At 40.3% G+C, this 17,503-nt stretch overlaps 1 protein-coding gene and 1 long non-coding RNA gene across 7 annotated transcripts in view; one reads left to right on the top strand and one right to left on the bottom strand.

Annotated features, from left to right (window-relative positions):
• The window catches only part of AZIN1 (antizyme inhibitor 1), a 23,861-nt gene extending 8,565 nt beyond the window's left edge, over positions 1-15,296 (top strand). The window contains exons 3-12 of one of the 4 annotated variants that reach the window (XR_663572.1): positions 1,657-1,830; positions 2,105-2,277; positions 5,870-6,004; positions 7,785-7,866; positions 9,708-9,782; positions 10,917-11,082; positions 11,638-11,756; positions 11,925-12,139; positions 14,713-14,818; positions 15,125-15,296. Coding sequence is in view for 2 of the 4 variants with exons in the window: in XM_009323086.1 (XP_009321361.1) it covers positions 1,657-1,830; positions 2,105-2,277; positions 5,870-6,004; positions 7,785-7,866; positions 9,708-9,782; positions 10,917-11,082; positions 11,638-11,756; positions 11,925-12,139; positions 12,765-12,876 (1,251 nt within the window). In the remaining 2 variants the exon portion in view is untranslated. Of the gene's footprint in view, positions 1-1,656; positions 1,831-2,104; positions 2,278-5,869; positions 6,005-7,784; positions 7,867-9,707; positions 9,783-10,916; positions 11,083-11,637; positions 11,757-11,924; positions 12,140-12,764; positions 13,436-14,712 lie in introns of those variants that run through there. The other 3 variants (XR_663571.1, XM_009323087.1, XM_009323086.1) reach the window with 3 other exon arrangements.
• Positions 15,297-17,041: 1,745 nt separating this feature from the next.
• The window catches only part of LOC103916137, a 13,651-nt gene continuing 13,189 nt past the window's right edge, over positions 17,042-17,503 (bottom strand). For all 3 annotated transcript variants that reach the window (XR_663569.1, XR_663568.1, XR_663570.1), the window contains one exon: positions 17,042-17,290. This is a non-coding gene — a long non-coding RNA (uncharacterized LOC103916137). The remainder of the gene's footprint in view (positions 17,291-17,503) is intronic.

The following is a 17,503-nucleotide window of genomic DNA, read 5'->3' as shown; positions in this document are numbered from 1 at the left end:
AAAGTTTATACAAATATGTATGCTGAGCCAGTTTAAAGCCATGTTTAAAATTTCTGTGGCCAATCACGGTTGTATGGTTATACATCTTCTCGTTACCCTTCTCTCCATTGGAAATACGGGTACGAGCATATTGTGAGGTGCTGCCTTTTTTCTTTCAAGAAAATAAACTGGTCTAAAAGCTATTAAGGTTTGGCAATCTACTGGAAAGAAACTTAAATAATGTGTACAATAATAGTTTTATTGAATAAGGCTTCACTCGCTTAGGAGGCAGGAAGATGTTGTAGCCTTTGTTTTATAGACAAGATTGTAGAAAGAAAGAGCTTTTAAAAAAAAAAGTTTCATTAAGCAGATGCTGTATCGTTAATATGCCATACCTATGAGTTGTTCACTTTTCCCTTGGTTTAGCAGAACTAATGTTCAAATGCAAGTGCTCAACTATAGTACAGCAAATAGCTAAATCCCACGGCCTTCTGAACACAGGTGTAGGATTCCCAAATCCTGATTCCTAATATTCTTTTTCTGTCTAGCAAATAAATAGGTAAACTACTGGCAACATGTCATGTCTCCAACCACTGGCTGGCTCACAGAGGATAGCTGCCTCCTGCTGCTTTCATTTACTCCTTTAGCTCAAGGGGTAGAGGCCTGTGCCATGGATCTAGTACAGGGGGTCAGTATGCTTCCACCCGATGGAATTTCTATTTGTGTTTTTTAAACAGAAATAAAGACATTGTATACCATAAGCCACAACATAATTTCATATCTGCGAAAGTCAAGTGCTAGAATTAACATTTGATGTACAGTCTTAATTCAGATCGATCATATATTTTGTGATGGTCTTTAATTGATATCCAGTAGGCCATTCATTTACAGGAGTTTTACTGAGTGCACATTATAAACAAGTAGAATGATCTGTTTGGATTTTGATCCACTACATCCACATCATGACTTGATATTGAGAAAGACTATGGTAACAGATGCACAAGGGGGACTGTTAACAGTTTCCAGACAAGTGTCTGTACGTTTTCTTGAAGATTATGTATTTGACTCTGTAACCTTAACACTGAGTTTCAATCTTAAAATTCTGTTTCAACTTTGTGCTTCACAAGATGTGGATAACAGTCTCAAACTTGACTTCCTGAATTAAAATACTATCAAAGAAACTTTCAGTGAAATGAGCTATTAGCTAGATTTTAAAATAATGGTAGTGCATTAGATTTTATTCCTTGTATAATAAGCTATAAATTACGTTGAGACTGTGGAAGCTTTCATCCCAGTGGATTTTCTTCCTCCAAAAAGTTGCAGACTTCTGAAAATGCAAAGTTGGAAGAGATTTGTAACCTGTTCTGTACTTTTAGATAAAATCAGCATTTGGCATTTAAGTAGTACCGCTTGTTCAGGAATCTCGGAATATTGTCTAAATAGCATTCGTAATATCTCTGAAGTGGTAGGTATTCCCTTTGTTTTTTTTTTTAACTAGTTCAAATTGCTATGTGAAAGTTAAAAACAAGAGGATTGTTCAAGGTCAAACCTAAAAGTTAATAGCAGGATGAAAAAAATGTACATAATTCTGTAAGACTTTGTTCATGGGTTATTTATGTTTTGACAGCAAACCCACAATTTCAGACATTTTATTTTCCTGTTTTTCCTTTCTTTTAGACTGGAAAAAGAGCATTTTATGTTGGTGATCTTGGAAAGCTTGTAAAGAAGAACATACAATGGCAGAACGTGATGGCACCAATAAAACCATTTTATCCTGTAAGATGCAATTCTACTCCAGGTGTACTCGAAATTTTGGGAACCCTTGGCGTTGGATTTGCATGTTCCAGTAAAGTAAGTTTTTGTTATCTGTGTGCCTTATTTTCTTCCATCTGTCTGCTGTTTTAAAATCAGCTTTTTGGTATTAAGTGCCATGGTTATATATAACTTAAATTGTGAACTCCTGTGCAACTGGCTGCTGCAAATCTATACTTCCACCCTGGCAGCAGTGGATAGCTTTCTCTTTAGTGTATTTGACTATTTAGTCCAGTACTAGAGCTCATTGAACAAATTCAGTAAAGATTGACACAGTCCAGTGCACTAACTCTGGTATGCTCCTGTTTTGCAGTCTGAAATGGCATTGGTACAAGACCTGGGCATTTCTCCTGAAAACATTATATATACAAATCCTTGCAAGCAAGCTTCTCAGATAAAGTATGCAGCGAAAGCTGGGATAAACATCATGACTTGTGACAATGATATTGAGCTGAAGAAAATTGCACGTAACCATCCAAATGCTAAGTAAGTGTCAGAATTCTGGTTTTGCTTTTTATGTGGTGGAAATTTAATTTTGCTTGTATTCTGGGTTGTTTGAATTGCAAGTAAGGTACATGGCTTCTTTAATACAATTCACTTGTATCTATTTTTCTCTTCTCTGATGTTTCTTTTGAAGGTAACTCTTTTGCAACTTTTTCCCTACTGGGTCTCAGCTTCCTAATACCGTAGTAGGGCCCTTGTTTTGGGAGAAATCTTGCATTTTGATTTCATAGGGCAATCTTCATGTAAAGGTTTCAGTGATTAAACTTCAGAAGTCTGTCACCTCATCATCTGCAAGTACATCTTCCTCCTGCTCTGTTGTGGCTTCAGTGTTTTCTTTCAGGGTATTCTGTTTGGATTATTAGTGGCTCAGCTGAAGTTAGGGCTGAGACTATCAGCAAATGAGTATGTGCATTGGGTCCCATTTAGGGTTTGGGCATGCTCTGCATGCAGGTCTATTAAATATGCCTACAGGTATTTCCCCGCTATTAAAACAGTGAGAAATTTGACTCCAGTTCTATTTTTAGTCGTATCAGTATTGGCCCAGATCAAAGCTGATGTTCTGGTTGTTAAATATGAGAGTTTTATTGCTGCCAATGTATCATGGTCTCTTTTGGACTTTTAGGTGCTCATGTCACTAAGCATCATGATCATGTCTTTCACATAGGAATACTTTGGCTGTGGGCCATACCTTTAAGAAATTCGGAGTTGGAGCCGAAGTGAATCTTACAGTGCTTTCCAGTGATTAATGAGGTATAGCTTCCCACAAATGTCACAGAGCGCACTAAGAAACTGAATTCCTGACATCCTTGACAAAGCCCTCGGTTCTAGACAGTCCTTATTAAAGTGTCATGTCTTCTTCAGAAACTGTGGCCATAGTTGTAGAATTGGGAAGATTCTACTCAGTTCAGTGTCTGGAGACTCTGCTCATCCCACCTGGCTTTTGTTTTGTTTTTTTTAGACTACCTTGAGAGTTAGTGTTGCTGTTGCTAGTGATTACACTTCACCCTCATGGAAGCCTGTCAGTGTTTTGCATACTGGAGAGTACTTCCTGTGCAAAGAATGTTATCTATGATAAATAATTTTGTGTGAAATCTTGGTCTTGACGTACTTTATGCGTCTGAAAACCTTAGCAATGCTAAAAGCTGTCTCTTACGTCATTAGTGTTTTACCAATTATCACTGGTGGTTTTAGTGTTTTGTTAGTTTTTATATTGACTTATTTCCTTGAGTCTAACAGCTTCTTCTAGAAGATGTTGCCTATTATAATACCCACAGCAAGAGAAGTTAGGATGCAGATTTTTCTTGAGCTAGAGAAATTGTAAAGCGGGGAGACAGGATGAAGGAGTTTCATGAGCTAGAAAAAAACAACATAAACTCAACTTCTTTTCAAGGATCCCACAGTCTAATATTTGAAAAAGTTCCTGTTTACCAAGGATAAGAAAGTAATAAATTTCTACAAAAGAACTGCAATTTGCCCATCTAAATTTTCTAGAAACCTGATCTCCAGCTCTCCTACTGGGTAGAGATTTGTTTACTTCTTTTATTAGAATTCTCTTACTTTGAAGTTTTCTATGAGTTTTCTTCCTTGGCATAGTTTCAGAAAGTCAAAAGTCTTTATATAGCCTTATTCTTCCTATGTGTGGTTGTTATAGCTAGGTTGTCTTTTTGTAGATGAAGCTAATTATGCTTTGGCTGAGGAAATTCTGCTTAGAAAGCTGTAATTCTCATTTTCTGAAAATTCTTGTAACTTTCTGCACTAAACTCAGTACTGGGTGGGTCTCTTTTTGTAATTGATGTTTCTGCCTTTGGAAGTCTTTAACTTGAATGATTGCAAATTTTTTTTAAGAGGAGAAATGTCAGAAGGGAGTGCTTAGTCTTTCATATCTTTATACCTTTGGATTTTTCCAGGCAAAGTTTAACTGCTAAGGTTGCTGGTGAACCTGCTGCTTGCTCCCTAAGAGCTCCAGTAGAGGCATGGTTGTTAAGTATCAATGCTTCCTTGAAAATAAACAACCCAAACCCCAAACACATACACATCATCCTCTAGCCCTGCCCTAACTGGCTGAAACCCATGTAGAAGAATCCTATTAGATTTCTAGAAATCAGAATTACACTTTTTCAGTGGTTTGCACTAGAAAAACTTCTTGACTCACAATGCTGCCGTAATAATTCATCAATAAAATTTAACATTGGATGTCTTTAAGAAGTGGTTTTGTCTAATCTTAATGTGAGGTTACAAACCATAGTATTATGGATTTTAAATTTTTTTACATTTTAAATAGTTTAACTTTGGACAATTTTGTTATCTAGCACGTTTTCCAAATGCTTTACAGAATACTGTTTGACTACAGGTTTCTTGAACAGAATTGTCTGTGCTAGTGGAGAAGCGGGCAATGAGAGGCTAGTCACAGTTTCTCAGGATGAAGTGGTATAAATTAAAACTAAGAAGGATTGCTGGGCAACCTGTGTGAGAACTTAGGATTTTTTTGCTCTTTACAAAATGCATTTTAAACACATGAGACATTTGGAAAGGGCTTTTAGAAGTCAAGGTAAGGTAGCTGTTAGGCCAAACATGTATTTTGTAGTGGCTAGGCTACCTTTTGCTTATGCATGTCTAGAAAATAACTATTTCACTTTGGGTGCAGAGCTTCTACCACTTGTTTACGCTCTCCATCTTGGTTAACTGTAACATGCTCTGTGCAGTCTGCATGTATGTCATGACACAACTTCTGTTTAGTTTACCACATGGCTAACTAATTGATCTTTATTTGGGGGGTGGAGGAGGAAGCCAGTAACATTCTTAGTGGGCAGCAGTTTGAATTTGTGAGTTTTGGGGTGTACTTCTAGAGGTTTTGATGTGAACATGCCTTTGCTGCTCAAGTGTTACTTTAATGTAGAAAACTGTCAACACAGGCACTGCAGTTTGCCAAACCTATCCAGAATGAGACTTTGACTGGAGGGAGGAAGCTGTCTCACTGCATAAGACTGTGAGAGAATGATACTCATTGCCTCCCTGCTCCACAAGTGCACTAGAAGAAGGGGCAGGGAATGGACTGACACCTTCATGCCATTCCCGGTCTGTGTGCTCAGCCAGGAGCAGAGGTGGAGTGATGTGGCCAGGGTGTGCTTTCAATATGTCAGCCTGGTATTCTCCAGATGCTGAGTTTAACCAAATTTGATACATGACTGACTGAAGGGGAATCTCCATACTCTCCTCTTGGCTAGAAAGGAGGACAGAGATTGGAAAAGCATATTAGTCTTAATGGTTTTATGAGGAAGTACACTTTATTAGAAGGTAACATTCTCTTTTATTACAGCACTCAACAGACTCTTGCTGCTACAAAAGAGTCTTAGTTGCTGCATTTCGAAATCCCTTGTCCTTGTTGGCTCCATGTTTTAGCCCCTAATTGCTAGTTTTTTCTCTGTACAGGATTGTTTTTATTAGGTTCACTTGACTCATCCATCGATGGAGCTGGAGTACTGACAACATAATCAACACACTTCTGACAGTCTTCAGGCTTCACATGTGCTGATGATGTAAACCAACTGCCCCAATCATCTTCCCCTTCTCTTAGGCTCTTACTGCACATTGCCACAGAAGACATTACTGCTGATGAGGAGATGAATATGAAGTTTGGCACCACCCTGAAGAACTGTAGGCACCTCATGGAATGTGCTAAGGAGTTGGGAGTCCAAATAGTTGGTGTCAAGTGAGTAACTTTATTGTTCCCTGCTAGCTGAGCAGATGTTTATATGATGTACTCAAGATGTCGAATACAGAAGATTTTTTTCCCCTTTTGATACTATTTTACAGGGTTTAAAAAAAAAAGAAATTTTGGATCATGCAAGCCAAAAGTAATATATATCCAGGCAAAAAATTGTGTGAAATGAAGTAACTTATAGACATCAAAGCGATTTGAAATAGAGTATCAGAAATCCTTCTGTCAGCATAAAAGCAAAGTTTAGGAGCCTTCCCTGTTTTCTAGCTGTGCTCTTGAACTTCCATGGTAACTTGATTTGTATTTTTCCAGCAATAAATAAGGCACTAGTATAGCATGGGATAGCTTGGACAGACTGAACAAGATGAACATGGGATTGGATTTTGTAAGAGTTAGGTCCTATGTCACTCTTTGATCATATCAAGACATAATATTTAGATAAGTTTCTTCACTTGCAGATGGTGGGAATGAATCCTAGTGTTCTGAGAGCTTCCAAATGATCTGTGGTATTTTAATTTGAAGTTTGACAAAGATTTTACTACATGGAAGCAAAATCCATGCACAAGTCTTTGTTCTGTCTACCTTCAGCTATTAATGTATCACATGCTCATGAATGTTTTAAGAAGGCAACCAAACAAGTAGAAGAGGGTGGGTCATCAAGACAGCAAAAAGTATTTAAAATGGAAGCCAGATATTGAGGATTTAAACCACAATTGTTTTGATGTAAATCTGTTTGAAATTGACGTTAAATTAAAGCATAAATGTACTATAATCATTACAAGTAACAAATGTATTTAAAAATTAGATGATACTACTGAGAAAATGTACCTCTTTTTTATATAATGTCTAAACTAACTTTAACAAAAACCACATGGCTTTTGTGCATTTTCTTTATTTAAAAAAAAAATCTACATGTGGATTCATGCAAGTAAGTTTAAAAAAGTGACTTTTGCCTCAAACAGCATTCCTTAAAGGAATAGACTTGGAGTAGAGAATGTTGTGGCTCAGATGGGTATGTGTATGGTCTGTCCAGAACCAGCAGCCTATACTAGTCTTTCAGAAGCCCGTGGGAACGTTGGCGCTTGTTTAGCACCTCAGTTACTACCAGTGTTATGGCACTATTTAAACCTTTTGGACAAGGAACCAGAGGGGATTCATGAGCTTGTGGGAGGCATCAGTACTTCTCTGCTTCTGATGACCTGCTCACCAGCCTGTTCAGTCTTGCTATGAAAATAGGGCCTGGCCTGGGGTGAAGAGGCTTCAGAACAGGGTGGCAGTGGAACACTCCTCTCCTCACCCTCTCCCCAATGTTGGAGAGAGTAATAGTGTGCACAGTACAGCCCTAGCTTTGGGAAGAAAACTGGGTGGTCCAGGAGAAAGGGTATACAGGCAAGGCAACACAAAGTAGGACAAGAGAGGAGAGACTGTATACAGGTACTGTGTTAGCATTGGCACCCACTGAAGAAAAAATTTTAACCACTTTGATAGTGAAGACTGACAGGTTCAGTAAATCTGTTATTTCTTAAAGATGAGAATACTGTAGGACATTCGTAGCGTTAAAAGTAAGACAGACCTCAAGTACAAATCCAATGGAATAGAAGGCAATCATTTTCTGAGCTTGTTCTTGGCACAGTTACTATATTATCATGCAAGCTTGCCTTGAGCCACGTGGGAATGAATTGCTTCTATTGCTGCTTTAGATGGTGAAACAGTTTGCTTGGTCTGAAAGCTGCACGGTTCGGTGTATTAACTGTGGTTTTATTTCTTTCAGATTTCATGTTTCAGGCTCTTGCAAGGAACTGCAAACGTACATTCATGCTATATCTGATGCTCGGTGTGTGTTTGATATGGCTGTAAGTAGATATATCAAGACATACAATTGCTACAGTAGAGGATCCATTCTATTCTAATCATACTAACAAGCCAACTATGTTATTGCCAAAATATATCAATGTAGGAAATGAACTTCTAGTAAGGGATTAAATACTTCATTGTGAGACGTGTGGTAGGGGTAAAACAAACTTTATAATCCTAATTGTGGACAAAGGTTAATGAATACTGTCCCACTGACAGGCAGTAGCCTTGTATGCTATTTTCAAATGAAAAATTAGTTTTCCACTTCTGATAAAGGCTTTTTGAAATTCAAATCTGTCCTGCAAATACACAGTTGACATTTTAAAGTTATATTAAAATACTAAGCATTTGTGTGCTGGCATTTATTGTGATGTAACTACTAACTTGGCGCATGTGATTTCTGAGATTAATAACTAAGTATCATAAGAAATGAAGGTGTCTCATTGGGGGAGCATCCAAATTTGGATGAGGAAGAATGGATTTGTTGGATGCTTCAGATGACTCATGCGAGTCTTACACGTTCTATGTGTATTTCTTATAATGCAAAATTCCAAAATCCCTTCTCTGAACATCTGCCTTCCTATAAATGAGGAACTCATAAACTAAATAGAGAAGGCTGCAAATCTTTTTACTCTTATTACTGCAGTTAGTGCATTAGCTGTGACTGGTAGCACACAGAGGGCAACAAAACTGAAGTTCTCACTGATCTTTGTGCAAATTCACATTTGTGCAAATAAGCATAAATACAGGCTGGGTGGAGAATGGATTGAGAGCAGCCCTGAGGAGAAGGGCTTGGGGTTGTTGGTTAATGAGAAGCTCAATATGACCCAGCAATGTGCGCTCGCAGCCCAGAAGGCCAATCGTATCCTGGGCTGCATCAAAAGAAGCATGACCAGCAGGTCGAGGGAGGGGATTCTGCCCCTCTACTCCACTCTTGTGAGAGCCCACCTGGAGTACTGCATCCAGCTCTGGGGTCCTCAGCATAAGACATGGACCTGCTCGAGTGGGTCCAGAGGAGGGCCACGAAGATGATCAGAGGGCTGGAGCACCTCTCCTATGAAGAAAGGCTGAGAGAGTTGGGGTTGTTCAGCCTGGAGAAGAGAAGGCTCTGGGGAGACCTTATAGCAGCCTTTCAATGCTTAAAGGGGGCCTACAAGAAAGCTGGAGAGGGACTTTTTACAAGGACACGTAGTGATAGGACAAGGGGCAATGGCTTTACACTGAAAGAGGGTAGATTTAGATTAGATACAAGGAAGAAATTCTTCACTATGAGGGTGATGAGGACTGGAACAAGTTGTCCAGAGAAGTTGTGGATTCCCCTTCCCCAGAAGTGTTCAAGGCCAGGTTGGATGGGCCTTTGAGCAACCTGGTCTAGTGGAAGGTGTCCCTGCCCATGGCAGGAGGGTTGGAACTAGATGATCTTTAAGGTCCCTTCCAAACCATTCTATGAAATTCATTGTAGCAGTCCTGTCATGTAAGCACTATCCAGAAGACTTGCATTATACATAGTTGTAAATTCCTAAAACTTTCTTTTGTCAGAATGCACCGTCCTGTTCCGCAAATACTGTCTGAATATAGCAAATGCCGCAAGACGGGAGTTGACATTGCTGTGGGACTTATACTTGAGAATTGTGTGATGAGCCTCTGTTGACATCCTAATGCTATTACTACTAGGTTTAATGGAGCTATACTAATTTTTACTATGCCATGACTCCCTCATTAGATGTACTTTGCTAAATATGCTCAAAAGAACATAGAAAACAACCACAGTAAGGAGCAACAAAAAATATTTTTACAGTTACAGTTGTCCATGTACTCTTGTTCTGTCTATGCATTTTAGGAAGAATTTGGCTTTAAGATGAACATGTTGGATATTGGTGGGGGCTTCACAGGTTCAGAACTTCAGCTGGAAGAGGTATGCAACGTATTGGAAGTTGAGACTGTAATTTTGATTTAGGAAGTTGGAAGTGTTTAACCTTCAAACTGCAACTAACACTGATACCTGAAATCTAGTCTAAATTCCATGTTAGACTAATTCATAAGATCCAAATAATTAGTTTTATATTCTTTATCATGGGTAGTGTAATCAGTCCTTGGAGTTGATCATTATTTTTTTAATCCTGTTCATATTGGGTGAATGCTGACTTAAGCATGTCACAGATGAAATTACTATCCTAAGCCACCTTAACAGTAGTAATTCAATTTTTTCGGCAGTTGACTGTTGTTGTCCAGCTGGTTACTCTGTTGCATGGTTTGGGCCAGGACTGCTTAGCATGCTTTGGATCATAAACCATATTGCTACTGTATGAAAGTTTCTGGTACTTTGCTTTAGAACTGAAGACTAAAGGTCTTGGTATTATCTTTGCTTTGGCTAGCCTTAAATAAAACTCTTAATACTGATTTGGCCTAAATGGGATCTTTAATATGCAGTAGCACACAAAACAGAATAACCTGTTCACACTGTTACATTGTCTTAAAGACAAACTCCTTGAATGTAGGATAGTGAAAGTGATTCAATGAGGAGTTACTAACAACAATTGGGGCTTTCCTTTCTTAGTTCTAACTGTTCTGTTACTTGTCCAAAATACTTGTTTACCTTCAAATATCTGGCTTAAGATTTGAGCATCAGTATTAAATAATTAATTCTGTTTCTAATATGACAGTATTCAGAACTGATCACAAAAAGGCCCTTCCCTTGTTCTTCTGGATTCATACGTAATTTTGTATTCTCTGTTGTGCTGGACAAACTTTGAAATTACTTGTGCAGTTTTGAGTGTACCACAACTTGAACGTTGGTTGGGAGGAGGGACTGTGTAGTATTCAGACTCATGGTACTCAATCTTCAGTGTTTAGCAGAATGACCTATTCTCTTAAACACTTGGGTAAATTTTGAACCTCTGGTAAGGGCACTTGTCAGAGGTTAGAGGAACAGAGTAAGCTTTTGGTGTGCTTACCTAGAACTGTTGCTGACTGAACGTGTGTGTGAGTATCTGATGTATACATAGGCTGAGTTTCATTGGTCTTACCTCTGACTTAAATTTCTTCTTAGGTTAATCGTGTCATCAGGCCACTGCTGGATGTCTACTTTCCTAAGGAATCTGGTGTTAATGTGATTGCAGAGCCTGGATTTTACTACGTTTCATCTGCATTTACACTAGCAGTTAACATAATTGCAAAGAAGACTGCTGAGTATGATAAACTTCTTCCTTCTGGAGGTAAGGGTTGTATTTATCTTATGTATTATGAATCGGTACAGGTAACTGCCTGCTTTTTTTAGTCAGGACAGACTAGTTTGTCTCAGCATATGTTTAATACATTCCCTTACGTAATTGCATTGTAATCCACCTTTTGGGTTCTGACCATAAGTTATCTGTGCATCTCACTTTCTTTGTTACATTTACGTAGCACTTGTTTCCTTACTAGGTTTGACTTCTCAGTGATTAAACCTATATTGGGTGCTTTACAGAAGGTGTATTAGAAGAACATAGAAAAACATATAGAGCTAGCTGCTTCTCTGCTAAAGCAGAAATTGGATTTATATTCTTAACGCTGATTATTACTGAAAGTATTAATTTTATTAAGCCTCACACTTAATGTTACAACTGAATTTATAATCTGGTCTCATACAGATTACTCTGCTCGTAATTCTCCCATTCCAGTATATGTGGAACCCCCTTGTCAGGAGAGAGCAGTTGATGTAAGTTAGATTGCAAAAGGACTACTTGTGACAAAAAATGCACGCAAGACAACGTCTTCTTTTTTACTTCCAGTGGAGCAAACCAGGAATGATGATGAACCGGTATTTACATATTACATAAATGATGGTGTTTATGGTTCTTTTGCAAGTAAATTGTCTGAGAAACTGAATACTATCCCAGAGGTTCACAAGGTGAGTCCTATGTTCTTCAGAGATAGTCCTTATTATCCTTATGGGTTTTATATATATTTAACACCTCATATGTATATAACTATTATTTATGAAATCATCCTTATATATATTTGAAACTTTTCTTATTTAATAAACTAAAGCCTGAATTACCCGGATCATTTCTAATAGAAATACAAGGAAGATGAGCCTCTGTTTGCAAGCAGCCTTTGGGGTCCATCCTGTGACGAGCTTGATCTAATTGTGGAAAACTGTCTTCTTCCTGAATTGAGCGTTGGAGATTGGCTGATCTTTGATAATATGGGTTCCGGTACCTTAGGTGAACAGTCTACCTTTAACGACTATCAGAGGCCACTGATTTACTACATGATGTCTTTCAGTGACTGGTAAGAAAATTCTCTTGCTAGTGACAAGATTGTTTTCACTCCCTTCAAGAGTGTACACTTACAGCCAAATATAAATGATATTTGGCAAATACAGGAAGATGCAACTGAGCACAAGAGTGTGCTTTTTCAGTTTTTAACTATTCTGTCTGACTTTGCTAAGGCTAAACTGAGTGCTGTGATAAAATGCCTACCTTGCTTTAGGGTTGACAAAGGGGAAAGCGAAGTACCCAATGTGGACTGAGTTTAGTGGTAGTTATTGCTGAGTAATAGTCTTTTGCTGCTCGACATCAGCTGTTGAGGTTTCCAGATACTAGTAATTGCAACTTGTGTACAATGTTAGCACCGTGGTTGTAGGCAGGAAGGGCAGTAACGCTGTTGTGGTGATGGTGAGAGTTGGGTAACCTGTGCCAATACCGAGGTAGCAGGGCCCTGTGCTTCTGCCAGTGGAGAGTCTTGGCCTTTCTGTGCCTGCCAAGCACTTGCATAGCTGATTCTCCCTTCTGCTGAGACCGGGGCCAGCCTATCCAGGGGCAGCAGACCTCAAACGCTATATTCAAGGCTGGTTTCTGATGTGGAATTGCATGCGAAATCACTTTATTACAACTCTCATCCCTTTCTGCTGCAGGGATGAGATGCAAGATGCTGGAATTGCTTCAGACACATTGATGAAGAACTTCTTCTTTGTGCCTTCTTGCATTCAGCTGAGCCCGGAAGACCGCTTTTCCACTGCAGCTTAAACAGGCATTAACGCTTCATTTAGACCTGCAGTTGCAAGTCTGTAGTTTGTCTGGTCAACATTCCAGTGTGGAAGAAATGGAACAATCTTGAATTCAATTCATTCTCTTCAAAACTTGAAAAAATAGTAATAGCTAATGGGGACCAGGCAAAACAAGCTACAGCTACAATTCACTGGGGGGTGGGAGGGTTAGATAATCGTGTCCAAATTTAAAATCAAGTTCATTCAACCCCTGAGCGTTTAAATATGCAACAAAATGGATGACTTAGTGGAGATGGAAACCCATCACTTGGGTTCTTCAACAGTTTACATACAAGTACACAGTTTTTATACTAAGGATTCCTGTTAGAACAGTCTTGTAAAGTTATTGTCTTTCGCCCAGATATATCAAATGTCAGTGGGAGACCAGTGTGACTTCATTAGATGTTTAGTGTATTTAGAATGTGTAAATTTGTGCTTTGAACTGTAGTTTAATAAATGTAAAATTGCATCATAGTATTTGTTGTATTTGACCCTTGATGTATCCCTTGTATGATTGCAATAAAACTTTGTGTAGATTTTACTGTTTTTCAGGCTAACTTTGGGAGGGGTTAGGCAGAAGAGGTAACTATAAAACAGATGTATACAGGATTGTTTTGAGAAGCTGCCTGTTCTCTAGCCCATTATTTCAGCTTTGTATTAAACCGTAAATAATTTAAGCTTGATAAACCTGTATGAAGTGAAAGTCATCAGTTCCTGGAAGGCCAAAAGGCAATTTGTGGTGGTTTGGGGTTTTTTTGGGGGGGTGTGTGTTTTTTTTTCTTAGAGTATGACCTTAGATTCTGTTCTTAACACCGAACAGCAAACCTGCAGTACATACAGATGTACAGAGAGGGGTAGTCTTTGAGCTAGTGTGAATGTAGTGCCCCTGAGGCGCAGCATGGGTTAGTCCAGCTCTGCAAGTTGCACAGAACCTTCAGCTCTTTTTTTAATGGTGTTTATTGAAGAGTAACTTTTGACTTCAGCTGGTTCTGTATAGTCCTGACTCCTAAGAGAAGGGCTACATGAGTCTTCAGAAACCTCAATGCTCTCTTGTGCTGGACTTTATTTTATTTAATTATACCCACAAAGTGAAGGTAAAGCATGCTACTAGAAGTACATTGAGTAACTGGAACTGCGGAAACTGTTCAGAGGATTTATTATGTTACTGGGGCTCCTTGATTTCTTCAAGGTCCTTTTCTTTCCCATTTTAACTTCCCCTACTTGAAAACTGGGGGGGAGGAAGAGAAGGGGTGTCTGGGCTTTCAAATGGTGTATTAAGTTCTGGGTCCTGCAGTCAAAGGGGACTTTTTTAATCCTTTAGTTGGAGGTAAAATTTCTACCTTTTGGTTGCAAGTGTATTTCACATGAGTGCCAGCTGGTAGGAAATCTTAACTTCTGGCTCTGTAAAGCAAAGATTTCATAAAGCTTGATGAACATTTACTTGAAAGTAAAGAAAATTCTCAATTTGGACTCAACTTGTCAGAACAGTTTTACAGGCCAGCTAAAAGAGGTACAAAATGGCTTCTGTTTTGAAGATACAGTCTAAGAAGTATTTATTACTGGATTTAATGTGGAAGTAGGAAAGGGAGTAAATAATGATGGGGGAAAGCTTTTTTGTTTTTTAACCTAAAGTTATCAGCCATCCCCCTGTTCCAGGAAGTGATATGCACTTCAGTCTGCTCCAGTTGAGGTCTTTCTCTAGACAGAACAGACTGCTGCATGGCTTTTTACTAAATCCAAATTACAATTGCCTAAGGTAATTTAACAGGACTCTGTTATGCAGTCTTAAAGAGAGTTGTTTTATGTTAACTTACAGATCAGTCAAAAAAATTCCTCTCTAAATGATAACAGCGGTCAGAGCAGAAATACTCATTGTACTTGAAGACAGTTTGCCATTAAAAACAACCTGGAGTTTGAACACAGTATGTATTTCAATTTGATTTGCTAAGCGTTACTACTTACGTTGTAATTGCAAGTCAGAATTTTACTCAAAATCTAAAAGCTGGATGGTTTCTATGTAGTGCTTGTAACTAACGTAGCTCTGTCATGCTCAGTGCATGTCTGCATGCCTCTTGTTGACTGAGGCCACTGCTCTTGTAGCCCTGCTGGTACGGCTAGCTGTAGTAGCTGGAATTTCTTTGATACCGATATATGCAAACAGTGTTTCAGAGTACAATATAATTGCTCATCGTGCATGCCAAACAGATCCCACCTGCTTTGGCCTGAAGTACTTCCCTGCATACCATTTCCCAAGGAAGATCCAGGGCTGCAACCCAGGACAGCGCTGTGTGGTGCAAATTACGCCTCAAGAAGGGGAGAGAATGATTCTACCTTTTCCTTGTGTGTCTAAGCCCCTGCGCAACTGGCTTACATTGGCTCAAAATAAAAGTTGGTGCTGCGGATCCACCACTGGGTGTGTTGCCACTTCAAGTATACTCTTAACTGGTGCCTTTTGGGGGGATGGTGGAGTAGTCTGTCAATGTGGTTCATAGTAAGCTTATGCAGGTTTGAACACTGCTTTTTTCAAAAAAAAAAAAAAAAATCCAAAACTAAACAGAAGCAGATGCTTTAAAAGAGTGTGGAGTGAATTGGATTTGTAGCTCCACTTGCCTCTTGGGGGGGGTGAACTTTTTTTTTAGTCCCTGATAGGGGGGTAACTGCTGTGCTCTGGTCTGATGTCGCTGATCAGTTTTGCTTTGCTGTCTGACTGCCACAAAGACTACGGGTGGACTATACCTTCGGTCTCCTCTTGTGTGAAGAGTAGAGTGGTGGTGCTCTCGGGGCTTTGCCAAGGCCTTAGGCAACAGCTGAAAAGCAAATACAGCCCTGAGGAGAAGCCCCGACTGTAGCAGGGCCCTGGTGCTGCTGCTCAATGGGCGGGCTCAGGGGTGCTCTGCCCATCCCCTGAGGAGCAGGCCTGGGTGCTGGCTGTGCTGGCTGCGTGCCCAATGCTGCAAGGAGCCGGGAGAAGAAACACGGTGTGTACCAAAGGTGGCTTGTCTGAACTGGTCTGACCGGAACTGAAGGAGGAAATAACTTCTGTGGCTGCCGCTGTCCTCCAGTTCATGCCCTGCAGGAAGGTGTCGGACGATACACATTTAATTTTTCCTTGCAATGGAAGCACTATCTGCAGGCTTCTTGCTCATTCTCTGAACTCTTACTTCCTCCCTTTATTAAAATCCAAAATTTTAAGTAGTGGCATGTAATTCACTACAACAATTTACTACTATTTATTGCTTTAATATGTGGTGACAGGCGCGTGCTTCAAGTACTTGCCCCGAGGGTTAGGGAAAAGCACAGTCTGTTACCGCCTGCAGCCCGTGCCCGGCAGGCGCCACCGCTGAGGGGGAGCGGGTTTGGTGGCAGTGCTGGTACTGAGACCACCAAGGGAAGGCAGGTGAAGATCTTCTTAATCCAGGACTGCCGGGCTATTCCCCGAGAGCCTGACAAACGGGAGCTTTGCTCTGCAGACCTGGGAGAGGGGGTGGGAGCGGTAGGAGTGCGAGAGTGGTGTACGGACCCCCCTTACTACAGTCCCTATCCTTGGAATAACAAGCTTTCTCTCACTTTGTATTTTAATCTCTCTGCAACTGCATAGTATTTAATCTGAATTAGGGGCATTAATAGGATTACTGTCAGCTACATCGGACGAAGTTAACTGTGCTCATCAGCCCCAGTCAGAAAAGAGACGCTTTCGGGGAGGTGGCAGCAGGAGCTGGTTCCCTTTGCCTTCAGTGCGACCGGCTGCTTCTCATCATCGTCTCGGCACTGAGAGCCAGCAGCCTCCGGTTACAGGTAGGTCTTTCTCCACAGACTGTATGTTGCCATTCCCGTAAGTTCTGTTGAACGTGATACTTTATTTTAATGTTCTCTGACTGAAATGCTGCAGTAGGCAGTAGTGCAGACCCACAACCTCTGTCAAATGTGCATCATGTAACGACACGTGTCCTACTATACTACTTCAGTATAGGGCAGACACTTGGTATCAGTCAAGAATGGGAGGGAAAACTATTTTAGGCCCAAGAATTTATAGTGTGATTTAGCAAGTACCTGCATGATTTTAGATCCCGATTGTATATTTTGCTCAGCTACACAGTCTCTGAACATGACCCTTCTTCATACCATTAAGAAAAACACGCAGATCTTTGTGTCACAAGTTTATTACACTTCTCAAATGGAAATACCTGCTGTTAAGGTGGTGAGGCAGAGGGGAGCTGATGCTTCAGGTCTCAGCAGCAGCAATACAGCCTGAGGTCACTCATGCATCGGTTGCTGTGGCCAGTTAGGTGAATGCAGAGATGGCAAAGGGATGCGCTGGGGTGCAGCAGTGGTGTGCGTTCAGCAGAAGCGACGGACCAGCGCTGTGGTCCGACACGCTCCTCCCAGTAAATCCCCTTTAAAAGAAACAAAAATACCTAGCGAGCCCTACGGTAGGTATTGCTGCTTGGAAGCAGCATCTGAAGGAGCGGTGTCGGAGCACCAGGGCCGAGCTGCCTCAGCCCGTACCCGATTTTTCAGCCCAATGATGGAGTTTTGGCAGCTGCTGGGCTGGTTCTCAGGGCGTCCCAGCCGGCGCGGGGAGCTGCGGCCAGCAGGGAGCTCCACCC

This window comes from Pygoscelis adeliae, unplaced genomic scaffold (assembly GCF_000699105.1).
Source record: "Pygoscelis adeliae isolate BGI_AS28 unplaced genomic scaffold, ASM69910v1 Scaffold174, whole genome shotgun sequence".
Classification (NCBI taxonomy): Eukaryota; Metazoa; Chordata; class Aves; order Sphenisciformes; family Spheniscidae; genus Pygoscelis; species Pygoscelis adeliae.
This window is presented reverse-complemented; position numbering and strand designations above follow the sequence as displayed.